This window comes from Corvus moneduloides, chromosome 2, assembly GCF_009650955.1.
Source record: "Corvus moneduloides isolate bCorMon1 chromosome 2, bCorMon1.pri, whole genome shotgun sequence".
Lineage (NCBI taxonomy): Eukaryota > Metazoa > Chordata > Aves > Passeriformes > Corvidae > Corvus > Corvus moneduloides.
Genome location: NC_045477.1, coordinates 67,974,358 through 67,992,423, shown reverse-complemented (window position 1 = coordinate 67,992,423; position 18,066 = coordinate 67,974,358). Strand labels below are relative to the sequence as shown.

Sequence of the window (18,066 nt, the reverse complement as noted above, 5' to 3'; positions counted from 1 at the left end):
CAGGGATTGTCCCCCTGTACTCAGCACCGGCGAGGCCACATCTTGAATCCTGTGTTGAATTTTGTCCTTCTCACTAAAAAAAGGCCATTGAGCTGCTGGAGTGTGTCCAGAGAAGGGCAACGGAACTGGTGAAGGGTGTGGAGCACAAGTCTTACCAGAAATGGCTGAGGGAAGTGGGGTTCTTCAGCCTGGAGAAGGAGAGGGTCAGAGGAACCATTTTGCTTTCTACAAATACCTGAAAGGAAGTTGTTGCAAGGTGGGGGTTGGTCTCTTCTCCCAGGTAATAAGCGATAGGACAGAAGGAAATGGCCTCTAGTTATACCAAGGTTGTACCAAGATAGGTTTAGACTGGATATTAGGAAAAAAGTTCTTCACCCTGGTTGTCCAGTGAAGTAGTTGAGTCTCCGTCCCTGAAGATGTTTAAAATCTCAGATGGTTTTAAGAATCCAGAGATTAAGAAATATCTGTGGTGTGAAAGTGTCTGTGATCAATTAAGCCAACCAAGGTAGTATATGGTGAACAAGAGAGTTTTAAAGTGTGTTGAGGGATGGGCAGGACAAGCGCTGCACTTGGAAAACATAATTACGGTGTGACGAGAGCGTTGGAATCAACCTGCCAAGTTGGATGGGGGTACTGCTATATTTGTACAGTGCCCTGCACCAACTATTTGTGGCAAGAATATCTATGTAAGACAGTTTGGTGGCGAATTTGAGCACATTTTGTAGCACCGTGTCATTGGCAGGAGTGTGCCTCCCACCATCTGCCATCTAGCTTGTGCCTGCCTGTCCAGCTCACAGCAGCTGCTGGATTCGAGGTGCCCAACGCTGTGGCCACCCAGTGGCAATGAGCACTGTTTGGTGCTCTGTGCTTGGTTGGGGAGTATGAAATTATCTAGGCTGAGTTGCTGCTGGTGCAACTGTTGTGGTCAGAGCCCTGATTGCTGGGTTCTCCTCGCAGCAACTGTTTCCCACCCCCATCTGACATCAAAACTGCAGCACAGCCCAGATGGTGCACAGAAGGTACCAACCCAAGGAGCTCAAATGTTGCTGACAACCTCGCTGACATGTCATGCTGATGTCTGTACAGCACTCGGTTTCCTTACAGAGGCCATTTCACCTGGATTTTTCAGGGCTGTTTGAACTTTGTGATGATACTCTTACTTGGAAATTTTCTTTTGAAACTGAGGGCTCTCTGCAAAGCATTTATTGACTTTTGAAGAGACACAGGGAGGGAGGTTCTGCCTACGACAAAGCAGGTGTTGCGTCACTGGTTCATGTAATTGAAGTAATTTCTTGCAAGCTGCTCATGATTCATAAGAGATAATAAATAACTGAAGAATGATTGTGCCTGGCAAAGGAAACAGTTGTTGCAGAGATGCTGTTTCATTGTCCAGGTTGTGATTAGCCGGTTTCAGAAGGGGAAGTAAAATTTTAGACGCACAAAAGGAAGATAAATACGGACCTCACACAGTTTCCTTTCCTCAGTTTTGGTTTATGCTGAACTGTGGGATCAAGGTAACTGCCAAGAGCATTTCTACAGACACTGAGAGTAGGTAATAGAAGTCACAGAAAGTATAGCCTAGAAGCATGGCAAAAGTGGGATTTTATAACAGTTTGCTTTATGAAAGCACAGAATCCAGTTTGGCTCTATTAACCTTGTCCTCTGACATAATACAACATCATTCTTACCCTTAAATATAAAGCAAGATGGTAGGATTTTCCAAAAATCTGCATTAGTCCAAGTCTGAGCTCACTGAAGTAAATGGGTATTTATGAACAGTGTTGTGCAAGTCCCATAGCTGAGTACATTTAAAAATTGTACACCATTCCTAGTAGCATCTTATGCAAAATTAATTTTACTGAAGTAAGTGCAGCAAGTAAAGAGGAGGTTTTGCAGATTGAGTTTTTATGTTTCATTGTGAAATTGTAGTTGATTTTTACCAGCTTACTAAGAAATGTCCCGGAGTGCTGTTTACACAAATAATCAGAAACCTTCATAAGCATTGTAGAATAGTGGAAAGTCTGTGTCAGCCCGTGGTAAATTGTGGAAATACCAGGTAATCTGGTCATTTGGGGAGAAAGTGTAGCCTGACAAGATGGGGGTTGCAAACCCATATGGTAATCATGAGAATAATTACACAGCCCTTTGTCCTGATGTTAATCCTCGCATCACTCCTGCAAGGTAGGATCTATATTATTGCTTTAATCCTGTTGATTTTCTTAATCATGTGAATGCCAGAGGAATGATAAATCTCAAGGCCTTTTTCCTTATATTCAGCAGATCCAGTACCTCATAATTGTGTAATTTGGCCTAAAGCAACCCCTAGGCAGTGCATGTTCATGGGAAGCGTGCAGAGGGGTTGTGGGGATTAATAGCAACAAGGGGAAAGTCACAACCTGTTTTTCCCCTCCCCTCTTTCTTTTGTTTCTCCCAGGAGAAAAACCCTACAAATGTACCTGGGAAGGCTGCACCTGGAAGTTTGCTCGATCCGACGAACTGACGAGGCATTACCGCAAGCACACGGGAGTGAAGCCATTCAAGTGTGCAGACTGTGACCGCAGCTTCTCCCGCTCGGATCACTTGGCGCTCCACCGCCGCAGGCACATGCTGGTTTGAGACACGCTACCTGTTCCAGCCGAGTTTAAGAGCTGGGTCTCTTAACTACCCGCAGTGAATTCAGCAGGGCTGAATCCCCCTCTACAGTGTTAACAGACAGGGCTTTCCCTGATGTCTGTAACAAGAAATAATAACAGAAATCAAAAAAAAGCAGGAAAAGAAGTGCCACTCTTCTCCTCGCCATCTGAAGTTAACCCTGTCTGCCCCTCAGCATGGCTACCCCCTGAAAGTGTCATCACAATCACCTGGGAAATAGCAGCCGAAATGCTACAGGAATGGGCATTATTTTACATGCTGCATCCTTTGACAAGAAATGTTTATAGCTTGTATGTTTTCTCAGCTGCCAGACATTTTGTTCCTGAAAAATCACTGCTGATTGGAGGATAGATACCACGAACCGATGATGATGATGATGACGATGATGATGATGAGGATGATGATGAGAGCAAGACCACTAGATCTGTATTATGCCATCTTTTCCCCTTGTTTTCAGTACCATCTGGCTGATGTCAGCACTGCACCGGAGCTGTGCTACAGACAAGCTGCGTGTGAGTAGGCAAGAAGATACTGCTGGAGAGGTCCCGCTGCCAGAGCTGGAGGGTTGCTTGATCAGACTTTTGCAATAATGGTGGTGGCATTTTAATATCGTACCACAATTTGTCATTATGCCCTAGAGGACACCAGCCATTTAACCTTTTTCTTTTATCTTTTTTTTTTCCTTCTTTTCTTTCATTGTTGTTGTTGTTGTTGAAGTCTGTAAAATAAGCAAAGAGCAGCATCATCTCTGCTGGAGTACCATATTAAGTATCTGTATTTTACCATGGACTTATTAGAGCCATTTTCTGATTTGTATAGAAAGAGCCTACCTAAAAACTACTACCCTATTTTCAATGTGCAGTTTTCTTTCATGCAGGTATCCTCTTTCCCACAACCATTATTTGAACACAAGGAAATAGTCAGATCTTTTACTTGCTGGTATCAAGGTTGGTGGTATACCCATTCATGAAATGGAATTGAATGTATCATCAAAACAAAACAGAGAAGAAACGGCTGCATCTCTTGCAGAGAAAAAGCAATAATGAATAAAATGGCTCTTGAGACAATAATTTACTCCACACCAACAGAAGTGGGGGGTATGCAGAAGCAGCATGTAAGATTTAAGCATTTAAGTTAATCTTTTTGATGGTTTCACTGACCTGCTAGGTACCACAATTAAGTACTTTTATTTCCTTTAACATAATACTTGTGTCTGGAAAGCAGGAAAGATAAAGGAAAGAGCTGATTGTTGAGGAGGTAGGGGATGAACTGTGGGTAGGACAGAGAAATATTTCTGCAGTGGTGCTCTGCAAGACATTAGATTTCTCCCTGGGAGTTAGGGAATAACAAGATTTTGCCAGCTGTCTAGTATGATATAAATGGCCCTTTATATGGGTACCAGTGGCTGCCTCTGCTGGGATTTTCAATCCAAGCCTTTTCAGATTAAATAAAAGGAAATTCTTGATCATTCCCATACAGCCCTATAATTGCAAACCAATTTGTATTAATTGAATTATGTAGGAAAGAGAGAAACTCTTAGTCATCAGTTATTCATGCAAACAGAATAGTGTTTTTCTGTTTTCTTTCCTCACGAGGATCTGCCTATTCAGCTAAATTCGACAAAGGGCAGGCTTGGCAATATTTTTTAAGTGTTGAGATTTTCATAGCTTAGAGATGAAAGATGTAAACGAAAAGGTCTTTTGCAATGCATTTAATTATGAATATTTGGTTCCAGGAATTGCACAGATTAAACTTGTGATGCCACTTGTTCGTTTTTAAATGTTTGACCGTCTCAGTTAGTATCAGATTCCTGAAGTAAACTTAGTAATGTTGGGGGGATTCTGAAATCACGGTAATCTTTAAGAAAAAATGACGCAGAGTACCCATACAGATACAAAAGCAATTGCAGTTAATTGAGGATTAATATGACTGGGATAATACTTTATAACAGCATTCACCAACCCCAGAGTTTGATTGTTTTAAATATCCTTAATATTCCCCAGAATGGATAGTTTATCAGCTTTCTGAAAGAACTTACTAGTGTTAAAGCTCAGGCTTCCCACTGCGGAGTGGTCAGCAGAGAAACTCAACACAAATTATTCACAGTCATTCTGGGACAAATGCCTCTATCAGTTCCCACTGACCATGTCAGTGAGCTACTTCCACCAAATTCGACAACATTCTAGAATCCATCTCCCAGTCAGGGACAGGTCAGGGCTTCTGGATAGACCATGAGGCATTGCAGGGCAGCAGAACTGTGTCTTTACCAGCAGCATTACTGCTGTTGATTTAAAAAACTGGTTGTCAAAGTATTGTGCGTGAGGTGCTTCATGGATTATGTCTGAGGTCTGTTTTTTGTGTACTTCCATATCATGCCCTTAAATGCATCTGTCATTGTTGGCATTTAGGGAAAGAAGTCAGGTCAGGTAGAACTCCATTGATAAAATTTTTTTCCTGACCAAGAATATTTTACCAACTAATTATTTGAATAGCAGTAATTCCGTTGAAGAACCAATGGCATACAGAATTCCTTTTGGGATCTGTGATTTTTTTCTCTCATAGAAAATTAAGTTTATTTGAGCAGAAGCTCTTAATGGACATTCTGTTAGCATACAGGAGGATGTGATGTTACTCTCGAAGGCAGAGTGGAACTGGGAGAGATCAGTGTTCCTCTTCAGGCTTCCCCTGTAGTCAATGAAGACAGAAAAAGTACAAGAGAAATGGAGAAGAGGCCTTAAATTTTACCATTCAGCTTTGAAATGCCCTGTGGAGGAACATAGGTATGACAGACTCTGGAGAGGCTAGTCTCCAAGGCTGAGGTTGGTTTGTGTGAATTCCTGGTTTTTCAGCTGGTTGCCTGTTACTTTATGCATTGGAAACACTGCAACAGAAAGGGGGTCTGGTTTTATTCAAAAAAACCCCAAAGGGATAGAGGGTTAAAGCAGCACTCATGCCAAGGGACACAGGCATGGAGTGTGGCAATGGTAGGAGAATGAAGCCGAAAGGTAAAGGAGCGTGTGCTACATTTTTTCACAGGCAGGAAGTACATCCTCAACCTTTCCAGCACATGTGCAAGGGTTCCTCATGCTGCTGTTACCTGTAGACTTGCACAACCAGCAGTAGTCCACCACTGGGTTTCAAGTACCCAGTATGGTTCTTGACGAGGTTCTCATTCATACCAGCACCTGCAGGCTTTGATCCCAGTTACTCCATGAGGTCATTTTCTGGTTTTTGTCCTCTTCAGAAGTATTTTAAGAGAAGTTACTTGGTGGGATGGGGGTTTTTGAATGTGGAGCTGATTTTCCCCAGATCCTCAGTGTGTCCTTGCCTTCCCTGGCTGTGATTCAGACCTGCCAAATTTCTGTGCTTGTGCAAAGACCACGGGCAATTGCTCCAGGGTAGTTTCCTCAGAAATCCTGGTACCCCACCACAGGTCTGTGACATTTCCTGGCTGTGGCGAAGGCTTACATCATGTGTAGCATGTGGCAATACCATATCTCATCCTGACACGATGCAGTAGGTCCATCTTAACTGAGCAGTGGGGAGACACAAACAGTCTTTCAGAAAGACAGAGATTCAGGCCACCATGCTGTGACATTGTCCATTACAGCTTGCAAGGAAATTATGCCATGAAGTGTCAGATTTCATATGTTTTCAAAAGTTCTAAGTGGATTTGTCAGGAAATCTCAGTAGCCAGCATTTTAGGAAAATGTAATGAGCAAACAGCTCTGATACAGAACTTTTAAAATTTTTAATTGTCATTATTTTTTGAGCACCCCTTATATTCAGCACTGTTAAATTGGCTCATTGCAACAGCAGTTTTTACTTGGGGATGAAGATGCAGTATTCCTTATTCTCTCTCATGCTTACATAATTAATTAAATAGATTTAGACTGACTTGTATATGTGATTATTTGCTGGAATAATGTATAACAAAATTAACAGTGTTGAAAATTACATCAGTGATGTTGATGTTTGGCTAAACCTGCAGTGCAGAGCATGGACAAATAGCTGGACAGCCTTTCTCCCCTTTAATAATGGGAATAACAGTGATCATCAGTCTCGTTTTCCATTAGCCACACTGAAAATGTATTCTAGTTGCCATTTATAAATTTATCTTCTGATAATAAATGCTGTTTAATGTAAGAAAATCTCTTTCTCCTTTATTGAAGGTGGGTACCTCAAAATCAGAGTAAGTATGACTAATAATATCCCACTTACTTTTAGTTTGAATTTGGGTTTGGAAAGATCATTTTATGAAACTGCATTTTCCACAGCAGACGAGTCTTAAGATCGTTCAGTAAATCCATGCTACTCCCCCATGCTCATCCTTTACACTCATGTATATAAACCCCAGCACTTCCCAAGCCCCAGCAGTGTCTCTACCCATGTTCAGGTAATAAACAAGTTTATTTAAAATGAAAATTTAGGAAAAAAAAAACAGAAAAGGAAGAATTTTAAATAAATACTGTTATAGAAAATACCACCTTAAGAAACCAGCTCATGTTATTGTGTTATGCCTTTGCCTGTGATATATGACTGGAGAAGTGCACAAAGAAATTGTTGTATTTTCACAGTTTTGCTATAACGTAGCAGTTGCTGTGTAATGTAGGCTTATGAAGTCATGCCCATTGGAACCTTGAAAAGGCTTCAATTCCCCACAATAAAACAGTCTTTGGCATAAAAATGTAACTAAGGATACTGCATCTTTAGAAATCAAAGTAACTTGAAAATATTTTACTATACTTGTAACAGTTAAAATATCATGTAATAGATGTGATAATGGAAAAGTAGTTTCAAACTCACAGTTTTACGTGGGGTGTTAAATAGGTTAAATGAAGTACATTTTTAAACAATCCTTACCTTCATTTTTTGTCAGGAAGCCTGTTAAGATAATGCCTTGCAGAGCTGAAACACAAAACACAAGAAGTAAATTGTTCTATCAGAGCGTGTTTTCTCTGCAAAATGGAGTGGCCACTTCTTTGCTGTTTTGCAGATGATGTGTGATATAGCAAAGTTATACTGAGGAGTCCTTCAGTGTCAAGTAAGTCAACGCTCAATGTCTTTGACTGAATAAAGGAAGAAAACACTTAAAATGAAAACCATATGAAAGGTTTGGCGTTTTGTGATTTTTTTTTTTCCTTCTGGCATTTAACAATGAACTGCAGATACAGGAATGGCAAACACTCATATGATTTTATTTCTTCTTGTATTTCCCTGACTACAGTACATCTTGATTAAAGGTTGCAGAGCTGAAATAGGCAGCTGCTTTTTGCTGATTCCAGGGGAGTTTAGTCTTCTAGATGCAGTAACATGTCAAGAATATGCATTGTAGCAGGACAGTTCTGACATTTAAAATACACAAACACTTCAGTGAGATAGGCTAAAATCTTTTTCAAAGGTGAAACAGAAACTGAAAGTGCCTGTAATTAGAACTGATGGGATGTTCCTATACTTTTACACAGCAATAACTTAATGGGATTCTGTTAACAATAAGGTGAAAATGAAATTTTACTTGGAGAACAATAATGCAGCACAGAAACAAACACAAAAGTGCCATTTGTATGTTCACATGTTGAGATACTGTGTTAGAGGTTTTAGTTATTTTCTCAGATAACATCTGTCATATATTTGTAAAAAGAAAATAAATCTTAGTTTACAAATGACTTGTAGCTGTACCGATTCTCAGTAGGTGTGATTGGAGGTTGTTGTCAAAGCAGTGTTTTAGTGGATTTCTTCCTAATTTATGTTGGATATGCCTGTGTATCCAGGGTATTCTCTAGTGAAGTAATCCAAAAACCAGCAATAAGCCCAATGGAGCTTTTTTAGGGAATATGATAGAACAGGGATTCTCTCGAAAAATCCTCTGCTTTGAACTCTGGAAACACAAGAGTTCACCTTATGTCTCCCTTCTCTTCATCATGTAATGCTCATAGTATTTAATACCATCTTGGTTGACTTCATGAGTGGACAAAATATATCACTTCTCTTTCTTTTGGGGACAAATGAGTGAAAAATTGGGGACTGTCAGTCTAGAGACTATTTGAATAGCAAACAAGAAGTCAGTATTCCTAAAATGAAGTATGGAGATTTTTATATTGAGTGGCCTAAACATTTGCATCAGTAGACTAATTGATCTTACCAGAAAATGGCCAGCTCTGACTCTTGCACTCTTATTTTTTCTCAATTTTTTTTTGGTAAATATTAACTACTGCTAATGGATTCCTAAAATAGCAGTGTAATGCCAGCCCTCATGCTTCTTCTATTTTTAAAAATTAATTTATTGGAAATCAAAATGTAACTGGTTGTCCTAATGCCTTTGCCAAGGAACATTGCTTTCCATCCTTTGAATCTGTACCTGTCATTTATCCAGGCAAAATTTTGTATTTCAAAAATTCTGCATTTTGTCTATACTTCTGCTACCATTAGTGGGTTGCTGCTGAAGTCTCACTGAGGCTCATACACAGATGAAAGTGCAGGTGCAAAAACAAAATCTCCCCCAAAAAAGCGGAGGTGGGACGCACATGTGAAAATTAGATATTCATGCAGATGAGTTAATTATGTGACAAGGCTGCTTGTTCAGTAACAAATTTAAATGTTAACCACTGGCAGAAATAATCTCATCAGAACATACATATAGTTAATCTGTTGTCCTGAGTTTAGCTCCAGATATTAAGCACATAAAAGAATACAACTCATGCTGGGGATTTTGGGAGAGCACCAGGGAATGTGTTACCAGAAGGACAAAGGAACCATTTGTTTCTTAGCCAGTACCTGAGCCGTTCTTGGAGAGGAACATTTGGTTCTTTGGTCTGGAGCAACAACGCTACGAGGGGGCGCCCTTAGAAATCTGCCATGTTGGAAGGTTTGGCTGATTCCAGCCCTGCGTGTTTTAGTTCTTCTGTAGGAAAAGGCACCTTGTCTTCACCATCCCAAAATGAGCCAGTTTTTTTACCTTCATTCTGAAAAGCAAGTTCTGAGTTAGGGTTCTTTTTTTTTTTTTTTTTTTTTTTTTTTTTTGGCGGGGGGGAGGGGTTTGTTTTGACTTTTTTGGGTTTTTTTGTTTTATTTGTTTGGGTTTTTTGCTTTGCCAGTGTTATTCTATAGCAGCTCATTCTCACTGACTTTAAATTATGAAATAAAATTATTTGCCCTTGTAGTAATTTTTACATTATTCAACACAGAGTTCTTCAATCCTCCAGAGAAGCAAAGCTGGGCATGTGAATTTTAGCTATTACAAAAATAAGAATAAAAAAAATTAATTGAATGAATGGCCTGCAACATCTTTCCCAATTCAGAGTCAGAAGTTTCAGTGAGCCAAGGTGCTCTCAGTTAAAAAAGAAGAAGTGGTTCACACATTGACTTGCTCTGTGCTGTGACCTCAGCATTTAAAAAACAATAATTCAGTGTCTGGCATGGTGATGGATTTGATGGATTGTCTTAAGCATGAACCATGAAATACATAAATAGGTTCAGATACCGCTTTTCTCCCTCTCACTTTCTAGGCCTTTCTAGATGTAAAAGAGCTTTGGAAAGACAACTTGAGCCAAATCTTCATGGCTGAACTAATACTTTTCACAATTCAGAGTTCATGTTGTCATTTCTGGTTTCAGATTTTTTCACTGCTGCATTTCCATCTAAACCTGCATGGTTTCTTTCCTGATTGTCCTATACATGGCTTCCTTGGTAATGTAAGTTCTTCACTGAACACCTACACAATATTCTCTCTTGACCTTCTGTCTGTTCTTACAAAGTTGTGTTTCCCATTTGCACATTTGTAGAATATACACAGAGATAGTAATGAATTACTTAAGTTTCATGCACCATCAGTCTTAAGACCTTCAACCCACACACAGACACATGCATGCATACACATCAAGGGAAAGAGAGATTTGGACACTGCTGTCAACATGTGGGGTCAAAAATACCATTAAATCAGAAAGTTCTTTCAGCTGTGTTTAGTAAGAAACAACAATACTGAAAAATACCATTCTTGGCCAAGTTACTTATGGAAGAAGCAAATTCCCCTATGGTGTTATTTGAATGAAAACCTAAGGATGGGATTGTATTTGGCCCCAAATTGTTCCTTCTAATCAGGTCATTACTGTTGTATGTACCAATGAGTGTTAATTTGATCCTCCTGTGTAAAAATACAAAAACATCCCGTAGGTTACCAAGCGATTCATTTGAGACTGAAGCTTCACAGCAATGGAATTAGTATGTACAGCACCTCAATCTTTTTCCTAGATAAGATGCAAAAGGGAGGGCCATTATCAGTAACCCCATAGAGATAGTAGTGTCAATAGAGCTCCTACATTTAAAAGGAATAAAAATACCAGTGCTAGCAGGCAAACATATTAGTTTTTTAGTCTTTCTTTTGCCTTCTTTTCAGAAGCTTTTAAATACAAAAATTACTTTTCTTCAAAAATTAAACTTCTGAAGATCTAATTTCCCAATAGTTTCCTCTGCATTTATATACTATGTAGTGTTTAGGCAATGCCTATGTTATAAGTTTATTAATATTATGTAAGTGTTGTTCTTGTATTTATGTATAGTGTATGTATTGTAAATATACTCAGAGCTTTTTTTCCTCTTACTGTAAAAAGGTGATTTTTGCCCTATGATAATGTAAAGGGAGTCCCCTAATGAAATTCTGTCAGAGGATGATTATTCCACTCTATTCTCAAAGATTTAAATGAACAAGTGTTATCGTTTTAAATGGTGTCTCAGACATATTTTGTTGGTGCATTGCTTTTCTGTATTCAACTTTCCTATGAATTGAGCTGTGAATTGAAATAGAGTTTAAACCTTTAAATGTATGCATTTGTACAATTATCTGAATGGAGGCATGAAGGTTAAATAAAGCATTTTGTATGGAACAAACCCCCTAATTACTACTGTGGATGACTCAAACCTTCTGGAATACCAAGTTACTAACTTTTTAAAATTAAACCTTTGTTTTCTATAAACATATAGTGATTTTTTAATGGAATGTTTGCTTAAGAAGTGGATTTTACTTGCTTTTCTGATTTTTTAAAAGCCATCACAGAGAGTAGACATTCTTTCTCCTTTCACAGAATTTGTGCATTTGTGGCAAAGCTGGAACAACTAAAATAGCGCTCAGCAGTACAAACAAAATGTCCTGGGATTATATAAAAATATTTTGTGTTAGTATGTAATCTGAGTTCCCCAAGTACTTTAGAAGGGAACTCTTTGCCTCTGCCCCTCTCTTTTCCGTGTGTGTGGGGAGGCTGGTGCAGTTGATGTGCAGCGTCTGTAAGGTACCGCTGTGGCCGAGAGAGGGTTTGTTCACTGTGTGCCCTTGCAATGAAGGAACAGCTGCTGGAGGAGGGCACTGGCACACTGGAAACAGCAAGTTCATACCTGGTTAAAGAGAGTTGGTATTTGCAATTGCTCCTAGGGACACTCTTAGGCCTGTGGGCTTCTCCCTTGTGTCTGACCATTCCAAAAAAAAAGCTTCCTTTACGTTTGAGCCAACCTAGGACAACTAGATGTAAAGTCAGAGGCTTGGAGATGCACTTCACCTTTACTGGTGAAATTTCCCCTTAAAATTAATTTTTCCCTTCCCTTGAATTTCCATTCACTTACTTTTAACCAATATGTTCATTTATCTAGTAAAAGCTGTAGTGTTACACAGTTACAGTCAGAGAAACGAGTAAACAAAGTCATTTGGAGACCTTTGAGCCTTATGAAGAGATGTTTCTCAACCAAAGCTGTGCTAAAACAGATCTTCCATCTCTCAAACCACTGATGAATTTAAAAATCAGATAGTCACACTGGCCCTTCCAAAGCACTTCTGCTTTCCACACAATAAGCTGTTTGTTCTTCCTCAGTGTGTGTTTAATTTCATTTTTTCTCCCAACAGTGCCATAAGTATAAAATGCATCACTGCCTGTTTAGTCTGACCTCCTCAGTGAACGCCCACACCATCCTCTGCCCTGACCCATGCTCTGTTCCTGAAAAGTTATTTCTTCCACTTGCACAAACAACTGCTCAATTGTCATCTAATCCCTTCCCCCTTTTTTCCCCCTTTGTTATTGAACAGTCCACTTGGAATGAAAAGTTGGCACGCTGTGTTAAGTACATCTTACGGGGCATGTCTGGCTCTCCATGAGCATGACAAGGAGTGGCCTCTGGTAACCACCTTCAACTTTGCACATTGAGTTACTAGATCAGATAAGCCCAGTTCCCTCTCTACGTGCAGAAAAAAATCACATCGGTATCATCCTTGAACGCAGGGAGATTGCCCGCCTCCCAGACGGAGTTCTGGCAGTGCAGACTTTCACCTGTGGATTTACAGTGCACGTCCTCGTGTCCAGCCTCTAACAGGAAAGCTCCTCTCTGAGAGGTCTGTCTGAAAGATCTGCTCGCTGCACTGTGGCCCAGTGGCGTGAGATTTTGGTTGGGAGTTGAAAGGGCAAGGTCAGGAGAAACACATGTTGGTGATCACCAAGTATTTATCCTTTCCAAAGTGAAGCCAGCACTGTGGTCCAGGCTGCCATGGATGTAATCGGTCTCTTCAGCAGTGTCTGTGGTGCACACTGTGGAAACCTGTCCCTAAACAACCCTCCCATCCTTGCAAACCAGGCAAAGTTAAACCCTTTAAATAGACAGATTCAAAGGCAATTGACTGAAGCTGAAGTGACTCATTAGTTAAGCAAAAAATGCCAGAATCGCAGAATGGTTTGGGTTGGCAGTGACCTCTGGAGGTCAAGTGATCCAGTCCCCTGCTCAAACAGGGACACCTAGGGCCAGTTGCCAGGATTGTGTCCAGATGGCTTTTGAGAATCTGCAAGGATGAAGACTCCACAGCCTTGCTAGGCAGCCTGTGCCAGGGGTCAGCCCCCCTCACAGTGAGAAAGTGTTTCCTGATACTCAAAATAGCACCTGACCATTTGGAGTCCCTGCCTCTCACTGTGGCCATTAGGCAGAACAGGCTCTCTGGTTCAGGTTTTTTACCCAGTCCGTAACTGGCTACGGTATTTTCTGTGAGAGGCCCCAAATAGCAGCAGTAGCCATACCCTTCCTGTTGAAGCGTACTCACAAAGGCATTTACTGCCTCACATATTTGTCTTACCAAAAATATATAGCCCATAATAACTAGACCTGCCCCTTACAAAGGAATGAATAACCAGATTTAGCCAGCAAGCTGAAACATGTCAATATATTTTATCCTTTATGTTTTCATTTGTATCTTTGCACAACCTTGCTCACAGGTGCACTGTGCCCTTTCCTGGTTATCTTTCTCATTTGCTGGGGATATTGATCTATAAAACCTCCTTGTAAAATATTTCAAATAAATTCTTTGTTTTTTCTGGGGTGACTTCTCTACACCTGTATTTTTGGGCCTATGCAGAATATTAACAGACAGAAACTAACAATAAAGTCCAGAAACTACTGCAAAAGCAAACAGTGAAACCAAGACGCTTGCAAAGCGCTATAAATCTCTGCTGAGCTCGGGTTGCTGTTTAATCTTTATATACAGGTACGTCTCAAGGTTATCTGCTCCTGAGGGGTTCTCTGGAGGCTTTTGTGATTTGTCATCTGCTCAGCTTATCAGTCGCAGGTATGTCCCCTTGTAACATTTATTATGGGCTCCCCTCTGTGTTTCTTAGAAATGCAATGCCCTGAAGAGGCTCTGGCATGCAGTTTGTAAGGAGTTATTAAATCTCCCTCTCCCGTGATCAACTGGATTGTAAATGTGGCACATGCAGCATAGCATGTGTGGCAGCACCAGTGGCTGAACACCCTCACTGGGACTGGATGGAAACAAGGAAGCCTGCAGCTCTGGAAAGGAGTTTTCTGTCTCCATCCAGCAGTCTCTGGCTGGAAAAGCACAGTTACATACATTCACTGAATATGTCATGTATGTAGAAGAGAATCTACTGCAAATACCATAAATAAAATAACCATTGTGGCAGCTTAGCTAAGACACTGTGTCTGATTTTGAGGTGGAAAAAGTCTCAGTCTTTTCCACCAGGATGATCATGGCCATCCTGCTGTGCCATTCCATTTCAGCAGAGGCAAATCCAGCCCTGGCTGCTGCAACCACGTGTCACCATTTCTGAGGAGCTGGCAGACTTGGGAGAGGAACAGCGAAATTGCTTCATCACCAAGATGACACGGAGCCTCTCTGCACATGGCTGAGGCTGGCACAGCAGAGGATTTCCTGGGAAATGGCTTCCTCTCCTATGTCCACAGCCTCATGGCAATGTGCTGCTGAAAGAGAGGGCTGGCTGCTGTGGGAAGCAGGATGCAACTGTTCCCCAGCTATCATTTTATCCAGCAGATAAATCTGCTTTAATTCCTCATTTATCCTTAAATACCTGCTTCGCCCACACTGACATCTGAGTTCTGACTGGTAGCACGTATAGGCACGCAAGTACATGCATACATATGCTTGGTACATACATGTTTGTGTATTTATACATGCACACATGCATGCACTGTGTGCATGTATGTAGGTATGTACTGACTAGCTCTTTCTAAAGGTTGTTGGGGCAGCAGGAGCACTACTGGGAATGTATTTAGGAGCCAGGTGTCCACGTAGGTATGCAACAGCTGAGCAGTAGTTTTAAAGCCCTTTACTTTGGGATGTTAGAGGTGAAGTGGGTGCCACATCCCTGGAAGTGTTATAGGCCAGGTGGGATGGGGCTTTGGCCTAGTGGAAGGTGCCCCTGCTCATGGCAGGATGATGGGAACAAGATGATCTTTAAGGTCCTTTCCTACCCAAACCATTTTATGATTCTGTAAAAGGTCAAGGGAGGAGATGAATGCTCAGACTCTTTCTATGCCTGTCCCCCACACTGGAGCTGGTGCTTCAAAGGGCTCTCTAAAGCCCCACGTGCCCCCAGACCTGGCCTGTTCTCATCTCCCCCACTGGCAGCAGGGGTTCAGACCAAGCCTGGACTGCAAAGAGCATCCCATAGGAGACAATGTGACCTCCCCCATGATAGAGGGGTCCAAGGTCACCTGGACAGCCCAGAGTCCTGCACACAGCACCATCACCTCAGTACCCAGGTGTGGACAGAGGCAGAGCCCCAGGGGACAGCACGGCCATGAAAGCAGAGGTTTAGCCTCAGCTGTGCTGGGAGCCTTGTCTCACATCCAGGCTGGTGGATGGGTCTGCAGGTAAGGGATTGTGAGCAGGAAATGGGAGCTGCTCCTTTGGTGCCCGTCTCTCGTCAAGCAAACTGAGGTCTGGTACTTCGCTGCTTCCAGTGGGAAGGAGCTTCGTGGAAATTGAAAACCCTGAATTAGCTGAGATGAAATTGATCTCCATCTGCACAAATTGGTAACATGGCTGTTTCAGTCTGCTGGTGAAGTATGCAATCTGTTTCTGAGGCATTTTGTAAAAAATTAGAAAAGGCTGGTAGAGGGTTTCTGCAGAGCTTTTTGGTTCTGATTATTCATTTATTTACAAACCATCATTTAGACCATCTGTGGCTTTTCAGTGTAACTGAGAGAAAACTCTGAGCTTCCCAGGACTTTACAAGTGTGCCAAGAAGACAAGACTGCAAAGGCTTTTGGAGCTAATAAAACAAAGGCAGAAAAGCTGCTTGTTGTGATGAGGTGGGGGGAGGAGAGCACAGGGCCGAGGCCTTTTTCCTTCCTCAGCCTTGCTTTGTTTCCCATTTTGTTTGACATTTGTAATCAAAGCCTCAGCACCTTTGCTTTAGTTATAATAACTTTACTGTAGTTATTACATGAGCCTCCGCAGATGTACACACAACCCAAGCTTTTAGCCTCCGGCACTGACCACTCCCCAGACAAGATGCTTGTTCCTGTACCACAGTACGTGTGATTCTGCAAGTTTCATTTATCACGAGGCAGCAGTACAGACACAAAAAAAGTACAGCAGGAGCCAGGGGCTCAAGATGAGGTTTGGCACACAGTACATCAACATCAGAAAAGACTTGTTCCTTCAGCTTTCATCACTAACAACATCTGGGAAGATGAATGTAACTCAGTCACGGTTGATGAAAATTAAAATAAAGAATAACCTGCCAAGTGTGGGACAGAAGTGCTACATTCATGTATTTTTGTGGGAAAACTAATGTGGCCCTTCGGGATTGTCAGCTTTAGTTTGATTCACATGGATGGCCACGTACCCATAAACTTTAAGGAGCTTTCAGGGCTTAAAATATTTTCCTTGACTATCCTAGCAGGAAGGGTTTTGGTAGGAAGTAAGGATGGCATTGATAGCAATTTCATGCTTGAATTCAACTCAGAGAAGTAGTGACCAAATGTTAGTTCACTGGCTATAACTAGCAGGAGTGGTGGTGATACCCAGTAGATCAATAGCCACTTATCAAAGACACAATGGAAGGTGACACCTCGCTATAGGAGTCAGGAATGGCCTAATAAATATATGAGGGAATATATCTCCTGGATAGCTGGAGAAGAGAAGGCTTCAGGGAGACCCTATAGCAGTCTTGCAGTACCTTTCGGGCTTTCAAGTTGGGGAGGGACTTTTTACCAAATGATACCACAAAAGGTAATGGCTTTCAACTGAAAGAGAGTGGATTTAGTTGAGATATTAGGAAGAAGTTTTTTACTGTGAGGGTGGTGAGGCACTGGAACAGGTTTCCCAGAGAAGTTGTGGATGCCCCGTCGCTGGAAGTGCTCAAGGCCGGGTTGGGTGGGACTTTGATTAATGTGGTCTAGTGAAAGGTGTCCCTGCCCATGGCAGGGGGCTTGGAACTAGATGATCTTTAAGGTCCCTTCCAACCTAAACCTATGTTTAGTTCTATGATTCTGTGACACCAAGTACTTTTTTCTCTATGGTATCTGGAGTCTGAGATGGTGCTCTCCTATGTGGAAGGAGCACAGGATGCAGAGCTTGGGCTTTAGCAGTATCCTTCTGCAAACATTACTGCTTTATGCCCAACCACAGAAAGCAGCACCAGGTAACACCAGTCGCTGGCTCCCACCTGGGGGAGCCAAGCCTTACACCACACTTCTTACCCCAAGCAGATTGATTTTCTGGCCTTTCTGCAGGCTGGGTACAGAGATTCAGCTGGGTCTATTTGAGGTTGTGACCTTTAATTCCTACCTGGCAGGGGGTGGCGGGGAGAGGGTGGAAGGCAAGTAACTACAGTATGAAGAGGTGGTCAGGCATCTGTAGTATGAACCAAGACTACAACTGAAGTGAGATGTGAAGTCAGGAAAAGGAATGAAAGGAAAAGGGAAAGTATCGATAACCCTGGGGCTGAGATGAGGGTGAAGTATGATTATGCAGTGGTCCCAGGGGTCACAGTTAGGGGGAAAGAGCATGGCAGCAGCACTAAGATACAAAACACTGAATCAGAGCCAAATATAACCATTTATACTTGCCTTACACCTTTATCTGTACATCCCACACAAAGGTGTTTAGAAGTGGCTTTGCAAGCT

The 18,066-nt window shown here is 41.6% G+C and overlaps 1 protein-coding gene across 7 annotated transcripts in view; it reads left to right on the top strand.

The window, feature by feature from the left end:
• Positions 1 to 11,625, top strand: part of KLF12 (Kruppel like factor 12) — a 236,053-nt gene extending 224,428 nt beyond the window's left edge. For all 7 annotated transcript variants that reach the window (XM_032099956.1, XM_032099955.1, XM_032099950.1 and 4 more), the window contains one exon: positions 2,435 to 11,625. In XM_032099956.1, coding sequence (XP_031955847.1) covers positions 2,435 to 2,616 — 182 coding nt within the window. In that variant the 3' untranslated portion in view covers positions 2,617 to 11,625. The remainder of the gene's footprint in view (positions 1 to 2,434) is intronic.
• Positions 11,626 to 18,066: the final 6,441 nt, after the last annotated feature.